The sequence below is a fragment of the Chaetodon trifascialis genome, chromosome 20 (genome assembly GCF_039877785.1).
Source record: "Chaetodon trifascialis isolate fChaTrf1 chromosome 20, fChaTrf1.hap1, whole genome shotgun sequence".
NCBI classification, from domain to species: Eukaryota; Metazoa; Chordata; class Actinopteri; order Chaetodontiformes; family Chaetodontidae; genus Chaetodon; species Chaetodon trifascialis.
This window is the reverse complement of record NC_092075.1, coordinates 55,001-73,984: the sequence shown is the minus strand read 5'-3', so window position 1 is coordinate 73,984 and position 18,984 is coordinate 55,001. Positions and strand designations below refer to the sequence as shown.

Here is an 18,984-nt window from a genome sequence, read left to right as displayed (position 1 = left end):
TTCAGGCTGGATTTCTCAAAAAACTAGTTTGAGAAGTGCCTACATTCAAATAGCCACATCTTCCTCAAATATTTTTAAATTTCCATGCGTTAGACATCATTGGAAAGCTTAGAAACTACACTTTCAGAATCTGTAAGTAACTCAGAATGCCCCCTGGGAGACTTGTTACTGGTTTTCTCGTGGCTGGTCACAGATTATTAGCCCCCCTACAAAAATCTCATTGTTTTAAAATTTCCCAAGTGCTTTTAAACAGAGCAACACATTTTTAACACAGCTTTTTCAGACATCCTAGTTTTATTTTGGATGCTTACATTATTTCAAAATTATTAGCCCCCCCGATCCTAAGAGTGTCAGGCAGGGCTCTGTCTCCCCTTTTTTCCCTTTGTTTTCCCTGCGTTTTCGTCAGATCAGAGCGTCTTTGTGCTCTCGCCTTTCGTTTGCCCGTTTTTGTGGACACTTTTGGTTAATAAAGCTTGTGTTGTTTCTACCAGCCTATGCCCTGTGTTCTCTCTGCAGCCATCCCTGTGAGTTCGCCTTCCTCCGGTCAGAGCGTGTTCATACACACAGCAGTCAATTGTCTATCCTTTTTGCTGGACAACGGCCTACAGTTGTTTGTTGTAGTTTTCAACAAGTCGCTGACACTTCCCAGCCTATTCTTCTTTGGCAAATCTCTCAAGCTCCTACAGATTTGATGGCCTTCTGGCATGGACGTTCTTCTTTAGGTCACCCCACATATTTTCAATGGGATTTAGGTGAGGGCTTTCTGCAGGCCACTCAATTACATTCACTTTGGTCTTCTGGAGATAGTTCTTCACCAAGAGAGATGTATGCTTTGGATCGTTGTCATGTTTGAAGATGAAGCGATGACCCAGACTCAGTTTTATTGCTGCCTGCTTAAGGTTTTCTATCAAAATCTCCACATATCTTTCTTTGTTCATGATTCCTTCCACCTTGACAAGATTTCCAGTTCCAGAAGCACTGAAGCATCCCCACAGCATAATGCTCCCACCACCGTGTTTCACTGTGGGGACGGTGTTGTGTTCTCTGGGTTATATGCCTCTCCCTTTTTTCTCCAAACATAAGCAGTGTCTCTATGGCCAAAGAGCTCTTGTTTAGTCTCATCAGACCATAGGACACATAATCTTCCTCCAGGTTTTCCTGAGCATACTTAAGTCTGGCTAGAAGGTGTCTCTTCTTCAAAAGTGGAGTTTTTCTTTGTCTGCAGCCTTGCAGTCCACTCCTGTGCACAGGTCTAGTGATTGTCTTCTTAGAGACTACAATTCCTGATATGGCCAAGTCATTCACCAGCGTCTTGGCAGTTGTTCTGGGGACACATCTCTCACTAGTTTTCTTTCCAGGGTCTTTGAAATCTTTCGCTTCTTACCCTTGTATGCCCATACTGAGGCTTCTGTACCTACCATGTTTTAACTTAATTGTTGAGTGAAATCACCTGATTCACCTGATCACCTTTAAGCACATCACCTGTGAAGTTAAAGCATATCATTGCACAAAAGTGGTTTGTGCAATGACTTAATAAATGGCCTTTTCTTAAAGGGGGCTAATAAAAATGTCTCTGGTCATTTTATTTTTTTCTTAAATAATTCTGTTTTGGTGTGCAAATATGAATGATTTGTGCCTTCTAAAGAAACTAGTGTGTTCAGAAATGCTATGTTGAAAATCCCTTGTTCTGTTAAAGTACTGTGGAAAATCTTGAAGAAACTTCAAATTTCATAGAGGGGCTAATAATTTTGTCCTCAGCTGTAGGTGGGAATGCTAGTCCTTGCTGTCCTCTGGTGGTTGAGAGTGTTAATACCTCTATCACTATCTATCACTACAGTTATAACAGGAACAATGATAGAGCTGTCTTGTCCCACACTGCCACAGCAACACTAAGACAATGTAGCCAAGTCACATTTTACGTCCATGTCTGAAGTTCTCATTATATGTACGATTCCAGTGATCAGTGTCCAATGAGGAACATGCTGTCTTCACTTTACCAGAGGAGTACAGATGACTAATAGAGAGTTTACCTTTACAATCACCTGAAGATCAATATCAGCTTAACCAATCGGCTTCTGCTGGACGACGATGCTGCTGCAGAGAAGCTACAGATTGTAAAATGTGGACACTTCACGCACATGTTCAGCCCAACAGCACAGAAGATCTATACAATCAGCACAGTTTCAGTTAGTGAATGAATTCTTGAGCTATGGTTTTGTGAGGTCACAGAGACCTTTGACGTTTGACCCTTTGTTTCTGGTCCATTCATCCTTGAATCCAAGTAAATGTGTGCCAAATATGAAAAAATTCTCTTTTACAGTACAGTGTGTCGGTGTGTCAGTTAGCATGTCTGTGGTCATGTGACTTAGAAGGAGAGTGTCATTTCCTCTTGGATCCCGTGTTCGTCCTGCTGCGTTCGAGCACTGCACATCTCCAACATGTACTGCTTGTGAAGGTTGTGGAACTTTGCCATCGCTTTGACATAACGCTTGCGGGCACGCTCCACCTCCTGGCCTGTGATTGGGCAAGAGAGAGGGGAGGAGTCAGGAACACCAAAACTTTCAATAACTTTTACTTTCTTTCAAAACCAAAGTTTTTACAGAAGAAATGAACAAACTGTCAAAGACTTCCTGAAATATTCAGACATTGAAATTGTAACTGACACTTTGTTTCCTATTATATTCTAAAATTAATCATTTAAATATTGTCTGAACATTTATTTTGATTCGATAAGGTTTAAAATTTGTTTGATAACATTGTACTATTTTAAAAGTAAATAAGAATCTGGTCTTATTGTGTTAGTGAAATCATATTTACAACCTCTTATACAGACTGATATCAATTCATTTATTTTCATACTAATGAAGAACAAGAACTCATAAACAGCAGAACAGAAACAAAACACATCGTTTTGATGTCAAATCTTTGCAACTCTGGGAAAAAAGACTGGAAAAATATACACATGGGAGAAGGTAGCCTTTCTAAGACCTAGACTGTTTTAACCCAAACAATGATCTTCTCCGAAATGAAGTAATTTTATTGCCTAAACATCAGTAAACTGCAACAGAAAAAAAATCTAGCAATATAATGAACGTCATGGGGTGAACGGCTTGTGCAGAAACCACTCATCCACCCAACGTGACCTGCTGTCATCATGGACTTGTTTTTTACTCAGTTGCAATGATGGTCCTGGAGAAGCATGGTGGTGATGTTGTAAGAACACCTGCATGCTGATATGCAAATATTTCATATTCTACATTTTAATGGGAGGACAGCTGGAGAGAAGGGTAAAATACAGCAGAATCTCTGGGAATTCCCCTGAAACATGGTTAGTCAAATGGCAACAATCACGGTAAGCTAACAAATCACAAAGCCCCTATCTTCACCCTTTTCTCAGACTATGGCTTGTTTGACTTCCTCATGGACCTGTAATCTCAACTTTCACACATCACTCACACTGAAACACACACTGCACTTGTGTCTTAGCCATTCTTTGATACTGAGAAAAAATGCAAAGTCAGACCATTCAAAGTAACCATAGTGCCTGTAATCTGTCTTTCAGTCTTTCCAAACTCTTTATGGACATCAAATTAGGCAGCTCAATTTAGTTAGAGGCTTAATTACTCACCGTCATAACTGTGGACGTAACTTGATATCTACAGCTTGTTCTCCTGTTTGTTGGTGGAAGCAGATGAAAGCATGTTGTTGACATTTATCCAAGGAAAATCTTTCTTGCATCACGAAAAATCTGCCATTGTTGATAGCATAGGCTGCAGTATCTAACCAGTAGGAACTAAGTGAGTGGACTTTCTGAAGAGCAACACACCACAGAGGAAGTGGCATTCTCAATGAAGACCCACCTTGACGGCAGGACTGACACATTACATTTTCTTTTGAATTTTCTCCTATGCAGAGGGTCATGGAAATGTAAAGTCAAAAGCTAAATGTTCCTTTTAGTATGGTCATTGAACACCCACGTGAGTATGTGAAAATGAAAATGCAAATCGGATAACTTAATTTTGACCCAAATAACACAAACAAGAGTGGAAAATTATAGCACTATCATGGAATTACATTTTCATTTTCAAGTTTGCATTATCGTTTTAATAATGTCCAGGCTTCGATATTTTTCTATCTTTTCTTTACACAGATTTTCGACGAATCACTGGAGCTGTGTGACGTTCCCTCACACTTCAAATGCTTCATTATAACTCTGACACCAAAAAAAAATCCTCCATCTCAGGATCGAATGACTACAGACCATTTACCTTGATGTCTTTGGCCATGAAATCCTTTGAGCTCAGCCGAATGACATCACATTCCCTCTCCTAGACCCCCTACAGTTTGCCCACCACGCAAACAGATTGGTGGAGGGTGTGGTCAGAATGGGACTGAACTATATCCTGCACAACCTCGACTACCCAGGGACATATGCAAGGATCGTGTTGGTTCAATATCATCATCCTTGAAATCCTCCAATCTAAACTCACCCAGCTCACTGTGCCATCCTCCACCTGTCGGGGGATAACAGACTTCCTGACAGACAGGAAGCAGCAGGTGAGGCTGGGGAAAATCACATCCAGCAATAGGACCATCAGCACTGGAGCCCCTCAGGGATGTGTGCCCTTCTCCCTTCACACCAACTGCTGCACCTCAGGAGATCCGTCTGTTAAACTCCTGAAGTCTGCAGACAACACACCTCTCATCGGCCTCATCCGGGACGATGACGAGTCTGCGTACAGACGGGAGGTGGAACAGCTGGTCCTCTGGTGCATCAAATAGCATCTGTTCCAAGTTCTGTCCTCTGGTCAGTGCTCCAGATCACTGAACGCCAAAACAACCAGACACAGACACAGTTTGTTCCCAGCAGCCTGATGAACAACTAGCAGCCAGACAGTGACACCAAAACATCCACAGATTGGACACTTATCATCCAATAATCAACACTTTCTAACAGGTACATCATCACTTACTGTCACTGTCAACACAAATACCTGCTCACTGTAAATCTCACTGTATATATTGTTTATTGCAACATCATTCTTTGTATAGATTGTTTACTTTACTTACTTTACTACTACTACTACTTATTGTTCAGCTTTTGTTCAGTTCGGTGTTTGTTTGTTTTTTCCTTTTGTACTTTGTATGTCCTTTTTTCTTTTTCCTATGCAAATACATTGAGTACCAGTGTTTAATTTGGAGTCAAATTCCCTGTATGTGCACATACTTGACCAAAAAGCAGATTCTGGTTTTCTTGACAGTAGCCCCCCCCCCTTCCCGCCTTTCCCCCTTTTCCGTTTCCGGTGGAAGCCTCTTCCTGTTAGCCGTTAGCCTTGTAGCTCCGTAGCCGGACGAGAGAAGGAGTAGCCGCGGAAACGGAGCACAAAACCGCGGAGAAGTGGGAGGAATGAGCGGCAGAGGAGCGCAGTGACCAGGCAGCGAGTGTGCCGTCGAAGAAAACTGCTTCACGGTACGTTAATGCGGCTGAAAGCGACCGAGAAGAAGTCGAAAAACACCGAACCTCCTCCCGACTCTCCCACTCCTTCTGCATCTGCTGTCTTCATCTTTTCTTTATTTACCGCAAAAAGGACAGAAGAGAATGCACAGAAAGAGTAAAGGTTCATTTGTGTCCGTTTGTGTGGTTGATAGTTTGTTTTGACGCTGGTTTTAACAAAATTTAACGACCGTCGTTAGCCTGTTACCTTCAGTTTTCCATTAGTTTTAATGGGAAAGAGAGGCTAGTATTAGCCTAGCTTCCGTTCTGCACCGGTTCTGATGGAAATTAAATGGTTCAGAGGTGTTCACGGTATGAAAAACAGGTTTGTTTTTAAGGTTTTTAAGCTTAACGGCTGGTCTTCAGTGGTTGGGGAGGACGTTTGACTTTTGTCTGTGAAGTTTGGACAGAAGGAAGGGGTGTTTTGACAGCGACTGACGGGCTTTGAAGGTCTTGCACACTTTCAGTTTTCCAGGCAGGAATTTAAAGTGCGTAAAGAAACATGGAGGAGAGTTGAGTGTTTTTAAATGATCTACGAGGTCTGCTGAGGGATGAAGCTGATGGTCGTTGTCGTAATTAATTGGCGTGTGAAACGTTTTTATCCAGAAAGCTGCTTTGAAACCGGTTGTGAAGAACCTGTCTGACGTTATTTAGGACTCATTTGTGGATGTTACTGGTGGGTCTGGTAACGTTTTGGGGTATTTTTGAGGTTTTTGTACATTTTTGGAACTTTTCAGTCAAAAAGCAAGTTAATGTCAATAAATAAAACATTTGCCTGTTAAAAATCATTTGAGAAGTGATCATGGCTCCAGCTAATGACTATTTTCAAAGCTGATTAATCAGTCAACAATTATCTTGTATTTACTGACTGTGTCTAATGAAATTGTAAGTTTTATAAGACATACGGCAGTTTGGAAGTCCTTTTGAATGTGTTTGGAAAGTTTTTGTGTGGGGAAAAAGTTTTGAGAAATCTGTGGATGTTTAGACAGTTTTTAAGATGTCTCATGTTTGAAGTAGCAGTGAAGAAGCATTCAGACTGTTTTTATTCTCATAATCTCTGCTCTCTCATCAGAGGACCATGCAGTCATTCCTCGCTTGCCCCCGCCGATAGAGAGAGAGGGAGTGTGTGTGTGTGTGTGTGTGTGTGTGTGTGTGTGTGAGTGATCCAGGATGGGGTTTGGTCGGGATCTGAGGAATTCCCATGAGGGATTACTGAAGTTGCAGGACTGGGAATTAAAGGTACAACTCTTCACACACTGTGAATACTTTAAAGTTCAACTAATTAAATGTCATGTTTTTGGTCTGCAACAGCACTTTGTAGCATATCTTATCTGTGAGCCACTTCCTGTTAGCTTCCCTACAGTGCAACACAGCTGCTCTCTGGTTCCCTGCAGCGTGTCAGACTAACTGCTGATCGATTGATCTGCCGATTGGATGTTTTACAATCTGTCCTTATTGGCTGAACTTGGCTCCAATAGTGGTCGATGGATGTGCAGCCTCCATCGTTCCTTTGTTAATCTTGATCATTAAATGTCAGACACCGTCTGTTTTATTCCACCGATACGCCGCCCGAGTCAGTAGTTTAGGGGTTAGCTTGTAGCAGAGCCGACCACGGTGAGGAGAGAGCCGTTAGCTCGTTAATCCTTGGCAAAACTGAAAACTACTCTCATTTTTTACATAACATTGCTATTATGTAGATTCCAATCCAAATGAGGGAACAGGATACAATGTGTGTGCGTGCGGCCGTGTGTTGCTACTGTTAATGAATTTATGCTAATTCTCCTACTAACAAGCGTGGTTGTTAGTTTGGCTGCGTGTACAAGCCTCACTTTGACTCCAAAGTGCAGTCCAACAGTTCTCCAGTTATCGCTGATTAATCGTCTGTTGGCTTTTTCCTGCTTAAACTTTCGTTATTATGTCAACCTGTAGAAATCCACTACTGGTTCATATCATCCCTCTTAAACACAGACAGGAACAGACTTCTCTAACCAACTGAGACAGAAAAGAGCGCTCTGATACTTCCCCAAAAAAGGTTTTCTTGCTTTTAATAATACATAAGGCATCATTCCCAGAGGAAAAAAAACAGACGAGTTACAGTTACAGATGAGGTAAAGTGCTGAAAAATATTTGATATTTTAAGAGGGGCACATTATTCCAAATGAATCTTCAGAAGTTTCTCTGAAAAGTGTGCTGAAGGGTAAAAAATGTCAAGAGGAGTAAAAATGAACAAGCACATATGGAACCATGATTGTGCACATCTGAAGGCGAGCATGCCCTCGTGTTTTCAAGGTTGATGGCACTAACAGTGTAATTGTGATTGTACTGGTTTGAGTCTTTCTTCTCTCACTTCCTGTCAGCTTTCTGTACTTTCTCCTTAAAACTGTAGAAATGTGTGTCTGTGTTGGGCGCCCTCTAGCTGCTGGAGACGGTGAAGCGCTTCATGACACTGCGGGTGAAGAGCGACAAGGAGTATGCCACTCTGCTGCTCAGCATGACCCAACAAACCGAGAAACAGGAAGCTGCTGATTATGTCAGCACTGTCAGTAAGGTAAGGGGACTCACCTGTTCATTAGTTCTGATGTCTCCAGCCGTGTCAGAGCTGGTCTCAGTCCCTGGTCCCTTTCACATATGCACTGCAACCCTGAACTTACGTAGACATTACCTGGAGGAGCTGTATGTCAGAATGCAAATGTCCGGACATTAGCCAGACTTAATTCTGAGTACAAAGCCTGTGGAGAGCAGGTAATTAACTGGCATGACAGCAGAATGAGAATGTGTCTGAAAGGGCCACTCAAGAAAATGTCTCTGTCTCGGTCTCTGTCTGTCTGTCTGTCTGTCTGTCTGTCTGTAGATACAGGTAAATTAGATGCAATAAGAAGATAGTTAAACTGTATACAAATATGTGAGAACGTTCCAATTACAAAAAGGATATTTAGGTGTGTGTGTGTGTGTGTGTGTGTGTGTGTGTGTGTGTGTGTGTGTGTGTGTGTGTGTGTGTGTGTGTGTGTGTGTGTGCGCGCGCGCACGCACGTGCAGGAGGCAGCTCGGTGCAGATGGTCAGTGAAGGAGCACAGACGCTTCACAGTCATTTTGCTGCTTCTCATTGGTCAAGCAGCTCCCAGAAGGTGCCGCTGTGTTTGCTCATTGGTGTATTTCAGCCGGTAGATGAGAGAGTGTGTTGTCATTGGTTCAGAGCCTTTTTGGCTGTTTGTAGTCTGTGAGCAGTCTGTGTCTCTGATGTCCTGCTTCAGTTTGGTGGAAGTTAAAAAGTGCTGCTGGGTTTCCGCCTCATTTTGTGGCAGCGGCTGCAGTCTGTCTTCTGTTGGAAGCCACATTTGTCTGCGGTGGCTCTCCATGATCAGGCTAGTCCCTCTGAGTCCGTGCAGAGTCGAGGATTTCTTTAGTTCTGGATCAGTCGCAGTGGTCGGGGACAAATAACATGCCAGCACCTTCTGTTTTTTGGTTGATTCTTTCTAGTGTGTCCAATAGTTCTCTGCCTGTCTTCTAATAATTTGGCCTCTGTCTAGATGGGTCTCTTTGTCGGTGAGGCCTTTGCTATGGAGCCTGTAAAGATCACTGTGTTTTGGGTCATTATAACTATGAAATGCTCCCTGTTGGAATTTGACAATTAGCAGGAATCATCCTAATTGTGCTTTGTCTGTCTGTCTCTCTCTCTGTTTCTGTCAGTCGTGGTCTCAGGTGATTCGTCAGACAGAGGCATTGGGTCGGGTCATGAGGAGTCACGCTGATGATCTGAACTCTGGTCCTCTGCACCGCCTGGCAACACTGATCCGAGACAAGCAGCAGGTGAAGAAGAGCTACCAAAGTCTTCATCAGCAGCTGGAGAGCCACAACCACAAGGTCTGCTGAAGTGGAAATGCTAAATTAAGTTGAAGTGTCAGTGTGAGTGTTAGGACTGAATGACGTTTAAGTGTCAGCTTAAGTAAGCTCCATTCTTGGAGCATAACTTAGCAGCTGTCATTGTCGCTGTCGATGTCGCCGGCCATTTGTCTTTTACACGCAAAAGACGAATGGCCGTATAAAGAGACGCTCTGACAGAGGAAGAGGAACGATGCTACTACAAAGCTAGCTAATCATACATAGTTAATCTGCTGGTATGTAGCACGGTGAGATTACGTTAGCCTGCCTTTGTGTTTGACTGTATACTTCGACATTCCACGTTTTGAACTTCATTCAATGTGTTGTGTTTTGTGGTAGTTCAGCAGTTCTTCTTCACACTGACACTAAAGAAACAGCAGATGGCGCTCTTGCCTTGTAGCTAATAGATGCTAAATAGCTATCATTATATGCAGCCCCTGCTGTGTAACACATAATTAGTAACAAGTATCATCTGTCTGTGAGGAAACGTGAAGGCTGCAGTCTCACATGTACTCTGTGTCCTTAGCACCTCAGCGTGAGCTCGTGTTTGTGTGACGGTTTAACACGGTTTCACTGAGTTAACGGTTGGAATCCTCCAAAAATGGCTGATTTGCTGTTGACGTCACATTCCCATTCCCTGTTGTGTAAGCTTTAAGTGCTCACGTGAAGTAAGTTGTGTATTGGTAGTGGAAATTGTGGTTTGAAGATGAAAACCTGAGTTCTTGAAGGGACGAGAAAAACCAGCTGAAGTGTCAGTTAATATAACTAAGTATATGAACAAAGAATAATGATGGCTGTCAGTCTTTGTTTATATACTTAGTTATATTGAATTTTATTCTATTATTAAATAGATATTATTTAATAAACACATATTAGACATATATATATTTTTTAAACTAGTGCTGTCAATCGATTAAAATATTTAATCAAGAATAATCTCATGAATGTCATAGTTTAATCGCCATTAATCGCACATTTTTATCTATTCGAAATGTCCCTTGAATTATCATTTTAATACTGTTATCAACATGGAAAAGTGGATAGGCTTGCTTTGTGCAAATGTTTTTTATTGAAAACAGCGTCTACTGTTATATTTCACACTAACATACTCCCTTTGAGCAGTCGTTCACATTTGAAGCAAATCTCACACAATTTAACGGTGTCATTAAACAGATGACAAACAAATAAATACTTGGTTACAAAAAAAGTCCCTTCAGCAGCCTTTTCTAAGGGATCAAAACAGGGTGATCCAAGATAAAGTCAAAGGTCACATCATTGTAAAGTAGGACTCAGCCTGTAGTGCAGTTAAACCACGGCTGAAACTGTCTTTCTTAGGTTTCCTTTGAACATACCAGCAGTCAGACTGTGATGCTCTTCTGTTTATTCAGCAGAGGCTCATCAGCCTCTTATTTCTCTCCAGAAACAATGAACATTACTTGGCTCTGGCTGCAGTCAGCTTGTTCTTAGTTGTGGTATCCATATCCTCTGTGGAAAGCCGTCCATTGTCGCCTGGTTTGACAAGGAGGCGCAGAGAATTCTCATTCGCCGTGTGTTTGGCCATCAAGTGGTGTTTCAGACCGGATGTGCTACTGTGATAATTCAGTTCACACCAACAACACACACAGATACCTTTGGTCTTGTCAGTCGACCCATCTGGCAACTTTTTGAAACTAAACTTTCCATTCAGAATCTTGTTCGCCTCCATTTTGGCGTTTCGCGCTTGACATCCATGCAAACCGGTAGCCTACTCTTTCACAGCTAGCGAGCAGGCGAGACCAAACACATGCGTGGAGTGTGCCTGTTGTTTTGTTTCCGGTTTATGACCGGATCCTGTAGTTTTTCTCACGTTAGTTCACTAGGTCACAAAGAACGTTAATCTCGCGATTAAGAAATGAGGCTGTTAATAATGCGATGTTTTTGACAGCACTTATATTAATATATACTTAGTTATATTATTTTTTCAGAACATTCTTTTCTCTCTCATCCTTACTCGTCTTTATATATTTTATGTTTATGTGTTTGTTTAACCTGCTGCTGCAACAACAGAATTTCCCAAATTGGGATCAACAAAGTCTAACTAACTAACTAACTAACTAAGTCTAAGTCTAAGTTGAAGTGTGTTTACTGGAAGCAGTTGAAATGTCAGTTGGCTTACTGACAACTGTTAAAATTTCAGGTGCAGTGTAAATCTGAAACCAGCTGAACTGTCAGTCGATTGTTGGAGTGTCCCTTTGAAATGAAGTGAAAGCAGTTAAAGTGTCAGAGACAGTGATGAAGGCAGCTGAAGTGTCATTTGAAGTGCAAGTTAATGAGACGGTTGAATCCTCCAGGAAGTGTGATGATCGAATGTCTGAGAAAACTTTGATGCCTGAACTAACCTGAAAAAGTACTGAGGGCGGAGACTGTTGTTTGTTGTTGCCAGGTAACCAGGAGTGACCTGGACAAACTGAAGGCGACGTATCGTCAGCTGAGCCGCGATGCTAACAACGCCAAAGAGAAATACAGAGAGGCTCTGGCTAAAGGTGTCAGCTCTTGATTCTTCAGTTTGTGTTTGAATTTTCACAAGCATTCAGAAAATATTGAGACTTAAAACTTTGGAATATTTTAGTAAACTTTTAAGTAATTTAAGTAATTCAAAGACTCCTGCCCTCCCTCTTGACCAATTACAGGCCGGGAGGCTGAGCGGGCCCGCGAGCGTTATGACAAAGCGACGGCAAAGCTCCACAACCTTCATAACCAGTACGTGTTAGCGGTGTGCGGCGCTCGAACGCAGCAGGACGAACACAGACGCCGCGCTGCACCTGCACTGCTTGATGCTCTGCAGAGGATGCAGGAGGATATGACACTCGCCCTGTAAGTCACATGACTGCAGACATGCTAACTGACACTCTGACATGCTAACTGACACACTGGCAGGCTAGGTGACATGTTAAGTGACATGCTGACAGGCTAGGTGACCTGCTAACTGTCACGCTGACATGCTAATGGATGTGTTGATGCACTGTGTCTGCTGCATTCTGGTTACATGTGAGTGTCATAATCTGATATACAATTGTTTCTGTGGCTATATCTGAAAATTGCTACAGTAAAAGTATCCAGGACAACTGTGAGGTCAGCAATTTGTGTGTTATACCTCTGTGTATTCCTGTGTTTATCATTGCAGTAAAAGTATCCTGGAGGAGTACTGTGAGATCAGTAGTCTGTTGACGGAGGAGATAGTCAAAGTTCATCAGGAGATATCAGCAGCTGTCGAGCAGATCGACCCGCTGGCAGAGTACCAACACTTCATAGACGCCTACAGGTCAGAAGATAGCCACTGGTCACACATCTGTTCGACTGTGGTTACCGTGGTTATAGCATATCTGTGCCTCTCTCCCGGTAACCGTGGTAACAGCGCACCTGTCCCTCTTAGGTCTCCAGAGACTCCTGAAGCGAGCGTGGAGTTTGACGTGTCTCTGTTGGAGGAAACTGACAACCTGCCGGCCAATGAGATCCTCTGGAACACGCTTACGGCCGACAGCCTGCAGGCCATGTGAGCTACGACAAAATAAAACTGTCGGCACACTGTTTCCTGTAGCCTGCCAAAGTAAAAGATCCAGGTTTAACAACACCTTCTAAAACCTTATGACAGCATCTGCAAGCATCCCAGAGCTTTCCTGGAATGCTTCCTTTGAAGGTTGAATTTGTTTTGGAAACGTTTTCATACTTTGCAGGAAATTATAAAACCTTTGTCATAATGTATGAACTTTTGTAAAGCAGTGTTTCTCATACATGTCCATATAGTGAGAACTTCACCAACAAACACACTGAATGCCTTTGATTAAACTCCTTCAGTCTACATATATTAAATGAGTCTACTACACTGCACTGCACTACGGCTACATTATTTTAGTGTTGCTGTGGCAGTGTGGGACAAGACAGCTCTATCATTGTTCCTGTTATTACTGTAGTTATAGATAGGACAGCAAGGACTAGCATTCCCACCTGCCTGTCCTGTCCTGTCCTGTCTTTATGTAGTTTGGAAACAGGTCATCTTTTACTCCCTTAGTTGTTCACAGAAACACAAAGTTTGACCAAGAGCTCCAAACTGAAGCGAGCCACTCTGTCATCGAGTTTCTACAAGTCTGATTTCTCCTTTCTTCATTCAGGAGTTTGTAAAGTTGTCTGTTATCAACTTTATTTCCATTTCAGTTTCTAGTTTGAGGTTTGTTGTTTTTATGGGTTTCACTGCAGCTGTAGGAGAGGTCCACCTCTCTCACAGCGTTTGTGTGTTCGTTCTTTCCAGGTTGTCGTCGGCAGCGGAGGAGCTGGTGCTGACTCAGCAGAATCTACGGACAAAGGAGGCATTGGCCGACGACCTCGACGGCAAGATACAGACGAGTCAGCAGAGCACGGAGAGGAAGAGCGAGTAAGTCTGGAGCGTCAAATGAAATAAGACAAAATCTCTTTGTCTCTCTTTCTCTCCTTTGACTCTGTGTCTCTCACCCTTCTCAGCTGTGTCCTGCTGCTCAGTCAAAAACTCTCTCTCCTTGAGCTTCATCACGCCGTCCAATCACTGCGTGGCTCCGAGGCCCGCCTCGCCTCCCAGAAGGCCCTGCTGGATGCTAAGGTGGCTGCCGCATCTCCGCCCCCTCCACCGCCCCCCCCTGCGCTGCCGTACGAGGACGATGCTCGATCTGTTGGATCAACCGTAAATATTCAGTTAATGATTAGTGATTGATTATTAATTTATCTGTGATCTGACCTGAGGTACAGACCTCAGATCTTCACCAACAAACTGTCTTTCTTCAGGACAGAACGAAGGAGAGGAGCTCTCGATTCGACACTCTTCGTCACTCTCTGGCCGGAATGATTCGATCTCCTAAAGCCATGCTGGGCTCCTCCACCTCGGTGAGATTCACCTCGTCTGTCTCATCTCTCACCTTTTAAATGAAGTTTTAACATCGGTATCGCTGAAATAGTTTCTATTGCTCATAATAACAGCAGTTCACTGCAGCAGGGTCAGCTGACACTGACTGTGGTTTGTCAGAGTATCTGTTAAATACTTCACCTTCATCATATGAAGCCGTTTTTCTGAGTTAATAACTCAGTAAGGCATCCAACACCTGGTGTGTGTTGTCTCCCGCTGTGACGTCACCCCTACTTTCCACCAGGTGTGCAACTTCTGTGTTCAGTCCTCAACACGTATGACAGATGTGCTCCTTCTTGTCAATGAGTGCATTTCAAACGGGCTCAGCTGTGTCCCCGAAGAGTCCCTGAGGGTCCCCGAAGAGTCCCTGAGGGTCCCCGAAGAGTCCCCGAAGAGTCCCTGAGGGTCCCCGGAGAGTCCCCGGAGGGTCCCCGGAGAGTCCCCGAAGAGTCCCTGAGGGTCCCCGAAGAGTCCCCGAAGAGTCCCCGAAGAGTCCCTGAGGGTCCCCGAAGAGTCCCCGGAGAGTCCCCGAAGAGTCCCCGAAGAGTCCCCGAAGAGTCCCTGAGGGTCCCCGAAGAGTCCCCGGAGGGTCCCCGAAGAGTCCCCGAAGAGTCCCCGAAGAGTCCCTGAGGGTCCCCGAATGGTCCCTGAGGGTCCCACGAAGAGTCCCCGGAGGGTCCCCGAAGAGTCCCCGAAGGGTCCCCGGAGGGTCCCCGAAGAGTCCCTGAGGGTCCCCAAAGAGTCCCCGAAGAGTCCTCGAAGAGTCCCTGAGGGTCCCCGAAGAGTCCCCGAAGAGTCCCCGAAGAGTCCCTGAGGGTCCCTGGAGAGTCCCCGAAGAGTCCCTGAGGGTCCCCGGAGAGTCCCTGAGGGTCCCCGAAGAGTCCCTGAGGGTCCCTGAAGAGTCCCCGAAGAGTCCCTGAGGGTCCCCGGAGAGCCCCTGAGGGTCCCCGAAGAGTCCCCGAAGAGTCCCTGAGGGTCCCTGAAGAGTCCCCGAAGAGTCCCTGAGGGTCCGCGAAGAGTCCGCGAAGAGTCCCCGAAGGTCCCCGAAGAGTCCCCGAAGAGTCCCTGAGGGTCCGCGAAGAGTCCTCGAAGAGTCCCTGAGGGTCCCCGAAGAGTCCCCGGAGGGTCCCCGAAGAGTCCCCGAAGAGTCCCCGAAGATCCCTGAGGGTCCCTGGAGAGTCCCCGAAGAGTCCCTGAGGGTCCCCGGAGAGTCCCTGAGGGTCCCCGAAGAGTCCCTGAGGGTCCCTGAAGAGTCCCCGAAGAGTCCCTGAGGGTCCCCGGAGAGCCCCTGAGGGTCCCCGAAGAGTCCCCGAAGAGTCCCTGAGGGTCCCTGAACAGTCCCCGAAGAGTCCCTGAGGGTCCGCGAAGAGTCCCCGAAGGTCCCCGAAGAGTCCCGGAGGGTCCCTGAAGAGTCCCCGAAGAGTCCCTGAGGGTCCGCGAAGAGTCCCCGAAGAGTCCCCGAAGGTCCCCGAAGAGTCCCGGAGGGTCCCTGAAGAGTCCTCGAAGAGTCCCTGAGGGTCCCCGAAGAGTCCCCGAAGAGTCCCTGAGGGTCCCCGAAGAGTCCCCGAAGAGTCCCTGAGGGTCCCCGGAGAGTCCCTGAGGGTCCCCGAAGAGTCCCTGAAGAGTCCCTGAGGGTCCCCAAAACGTCCCTGAAGAGTCCCTGAAGCATCGCTCCACAGAGAATACACGCCAAGTCTGTTTTTGATGAATGATGCCAGACAGGGAGTCAGGCACACTTTTTTTAAATAAAGCACCCTGTGCAGACTCTCGATCATACATTAACAATAAATGCAATTAAACAGACAAGAAAAGAAACAGTTTGACAACCAAGACTACTTGCCCATGGTAGAAGCGCTAATATCAAGGAATAATGACCAAATGGGTGGGGATTGGAGACGCATGGAGGACGGAGTAAATACACGGTGCACAGGCGACCTCACAAAAACGCCACTGGTGGAAATTATGGGTCACTGTCAGGTTTCACCTTCCATCCATCAACAAAACTGTCAGACTCAATTTTTACAATTTGAGTATTCAGAATCATTCAGGTTGAAATTTCCAGTTCTTCCATGAACTGAGTTTTGTCCCCCTCCCTCACTGACAAATCATTCAGTTGCTGCTCTCTCATATTTGTAGTCATCATATATTTCTGTCAATAAAGTTCATTTGAATTCAGACTACGATGTGTGTTAAAATGTGTGTGTTTTTGTGTTCCCTGCAGCAGTTCTTTGATGTGATCCCAACATCGGAGCGCCCCCTAGCAGAGCAGGAGTGGTATCATGGTGCCATCCCCCGCACAGAGGCTCAGGAGTTACTACGGCAACAGGGAGACTTCCTGGTGAGAGAGAGTCACGGTAAACCGGGCGAGTACGTCTTGTCAGTGTTTTCTGACGAGCAGAGACGACACTTCATCATCCAGTATGCTGACGTACGTATCCACACTCAAATATTCAGTGATCTTTTTACAGTGTGTGTAGTGAAGGAGATGGCAGCACACTGTAAAAGATTAAATGCTGAAACATCTTTCTGCTCTCTCTTGTAGAGTCAGTACCGTTTTGAAGGAACGGGCTTCTCCACCATCCCTCAGCTCATTGAGCATCATTTCTCCACCAAACAGGTCATCACCAAGAAATCTGGAGTTGTGCTGCTCAACCCCGTCGTCAAGGCAACCAGCGCTATATATTTTTACATACATACCTGCCAGCTACATGTGTACCTGTGACTGAGGACGTCCGTCATTAAGATTTTATTATCATTATTAGATATCAGTTCACACGTGATAATTCAGTGACGTGAGTCTGAAATTAAAGTTGGCTGAGTGTGTTTTCTCTCTGCAGGATAAGAAATGGATCCTGAACCACGAGGACGTGGTGCTGGGTGAGCTGCTGGGAAAGGTGATGCCACTTCCTGTTTTTGCTGTCTGTTTCCTCCTGTCATCAATCATACCACTCACAGTGCTCTTGCTGTGTTTCTCTCTGCCTCCATGTCCCATCATGCCCTGCTGTCTGCTGGTTGCCAGGGTAACTTTGGCGAGGTATTTAAAGGGACGCTGCAGCGCGACAAAACGCTAGTCGCTGTCAAAACGTGTAAAGAAGATTTACCTCCAGAGCTGAAGATCAGGTTCCTGTCGGAGGCCAGGTCAGAATCAGTCAATACATCAATACATCAATCATTACATCAGTACATCAATCAATCAATTATGAAGGGAAAATACAGAGAAAAATGTTTTTTCCATAGAGCATAAACCTCAGCAAAGAACAACAGGAAGGAAAATCGGCTCATTGAAAAAATATACGAGCAAACGTCTCAAAAACAACAGAATTGCTGCTTTTGAAGGAGCAACAATATATCAGTGTACAGTAACTGTACAAGAAACAGTCAGCAAATAATCACACTAAGAAATCGTCTTTCTGTTAGTTGTTTGAAAAGTTCAAGTTTGAATACTCTGATAATTTGTTTTACAAGAAAAAATACAAAATTCTGTATTTCTGTAGTAAAAGTCAGAAGTCACTGTTTTGTCAGCCCAATGTCAGTTTAATCTTTAATTAATTGTCTAGTTAATGAGTTTTACTTAGTTATTGAGTTTGTGAGCTGCGTGACTTTGTACATTTCTGCTCTGTGTTGACAGTTTGACTTATTAAGTGGGTTTAGTTTCTGACTTTGTGTGTTTGGTGGGTTGGTTAGTGAATTTATTGAGAGTGAGTTTGAGTTTAGTTACTGCATTTATTTAGTGAGTTAACAGGTTAGTTGAGTCAGTGAGTTTAATGAACAGATTAGTTTGTGTAACTGTCAAACAGAAGTGAAAGACGTCACAATGGAAGACAAACAACAAGCAGTAACTGACACAACCATCACATGCTGCCTCAATATTGCCTGTCTGTGATTGGCTGCTGCCTTAATGCTGCTTGTTTATGATTGGCTGCTGCCTCGTGCTGTCTGTCTGTGATTGGCTGGTGTCTCTTGTTACCTGTGTGTCATTGGCTGCTGCCTCGTGCTGTGTGTCTGTGATTGGCTGCTGCCTCGTGATCTTTCTGTGATTGGCTGCTGCCTCATGTGATCTGTCTGTGATTGGCTGCTGCCCAGTGCTGTGTGTCTGTGATTGGCTGCTGCCTCGTGCTGTGTGTCTGTGATTGGCTGGTGTCTCTTGTTACCTGTGTGTCATTGGCTGCTGCCTCGTGCTGTGTGTCTGTGATTGGCTGCTGCCTCGTGCTGTGTGTCTGTGATTGGCTGCTGCCTCGTGCTACCTGTCTGTGATTGATTGGCTGTTGTCTTATGTTTTCTGCAGGATTCTGAAGCAGTACGACCACCCGAACATTGTGAAGCTGATTGGTGTTTGTACGCAGCGACAGCCGATCTACATCGTCATGGAGCTGGTTCCTGGTGGGTGGAGCTTGTTTCGTGTTGATGCTTTGGTTATCTTGTTTGAGGGGTCAGTTTCTGGCAGCTCTACCTTTACTTCGCTGTGTTTATGTGACCGACTCACTGTGTCTGTCAGGTGGAGACTTCCTTTCCTTTCTGAGGAAGAAGAAGGATGAGCTAAAGACGAAGCAGCTTGTTCGCTTCTCTGTCGATGCTGCGGCTGGCATGGCATACCTGGAGAGTAAGAACTGTATCCACAGGTGAATAACAAACTTTCACTGTAAACAACCGGAGCACTGCACTGTCCGACAGACTATAAACACGCCACCTGCTAAGGTCACAG

At 44.7% G+C, this 18,984-nt stretch overlaps 1 protein-coding gene across 2 annotated transcripts in view; it reads left to right on the top strand.

The window, feature by feature from the left end:
* Window positions 1-5,285: 5,285 nt before the first annotated feature.
* fer (fer (fps/fes related) tyrosine kinase) overlaps window positions 5,286-18,984 on the top strand; it is a 27,000-nt gene continuing 13,301 nt past the window's right edge. The window contains exons 1-17 of one of the 2 annotated variants that reach the window (XM_070989126.1): window positions 5,286-5,470; window positions 6,567-6,733; window positions 7,911-8,042; window positions 9,182-9,355; window positions 11,796-11,895; window positions 12,043-12,226; window positions 12,537-12,674; window positions 12,786-12,905; window positions 13,659-13,781; window positions 13,868-14,063; window positions 14,165-14,263; window positions 16,504-16,710; window positions 16,825-16,947; window positions 17,120-17,176; window positions 17,302-17,420; window positions 18,568-18,662; window positions 18,778-18,901. In XM_070989126.1, coding sequence (XP_070845227.1) covers window positions 6,665-6,733; window positions 7,911-8,042; window positions 9,182-9,355; window positions 11,796-11,895; window positions 12,043-12,226; window positions 12,537-12,674; window positions 12,786-12,905; window positions 13,659-13,781; window positions 13,868-14,063; window positions 14,165-14,263; window positions 16,504-16,710; window positions 16,825-16,947; window positions 17,120-17,176; window positions 17,302-17,420; window positions 18,568-18,662; window positions 18,778-18,901 — 2,060 coding nt within the window. In that variant the 5' untranslated portion in view covers window positions 5,286-5,470; window positions 6,567-6,664. Of the gene's footprint in view, window positions 5,471-6,566; window positions 6,734-7,910; window positions 8,043-9,181; window positions 9,356-11,795; window positions 11,896-12,042; window positions 12,227-12,536; window positions 12,675-12,785; window positions 12,906-13,658; window positions 13,782-13,867; window positions 14,064-14,164; window positions 14,264-16,503; window positions 16,711-16,824; window positions 16,948-17,119; window positions 17,177-17,301; window positions 17,421-18,567; window positions 18,663-18,777; window positions 18,902-18,984 lie in introns of those variants that run through there. The other variant, XM_070989127.1, reaches the window with a different exon arrangement.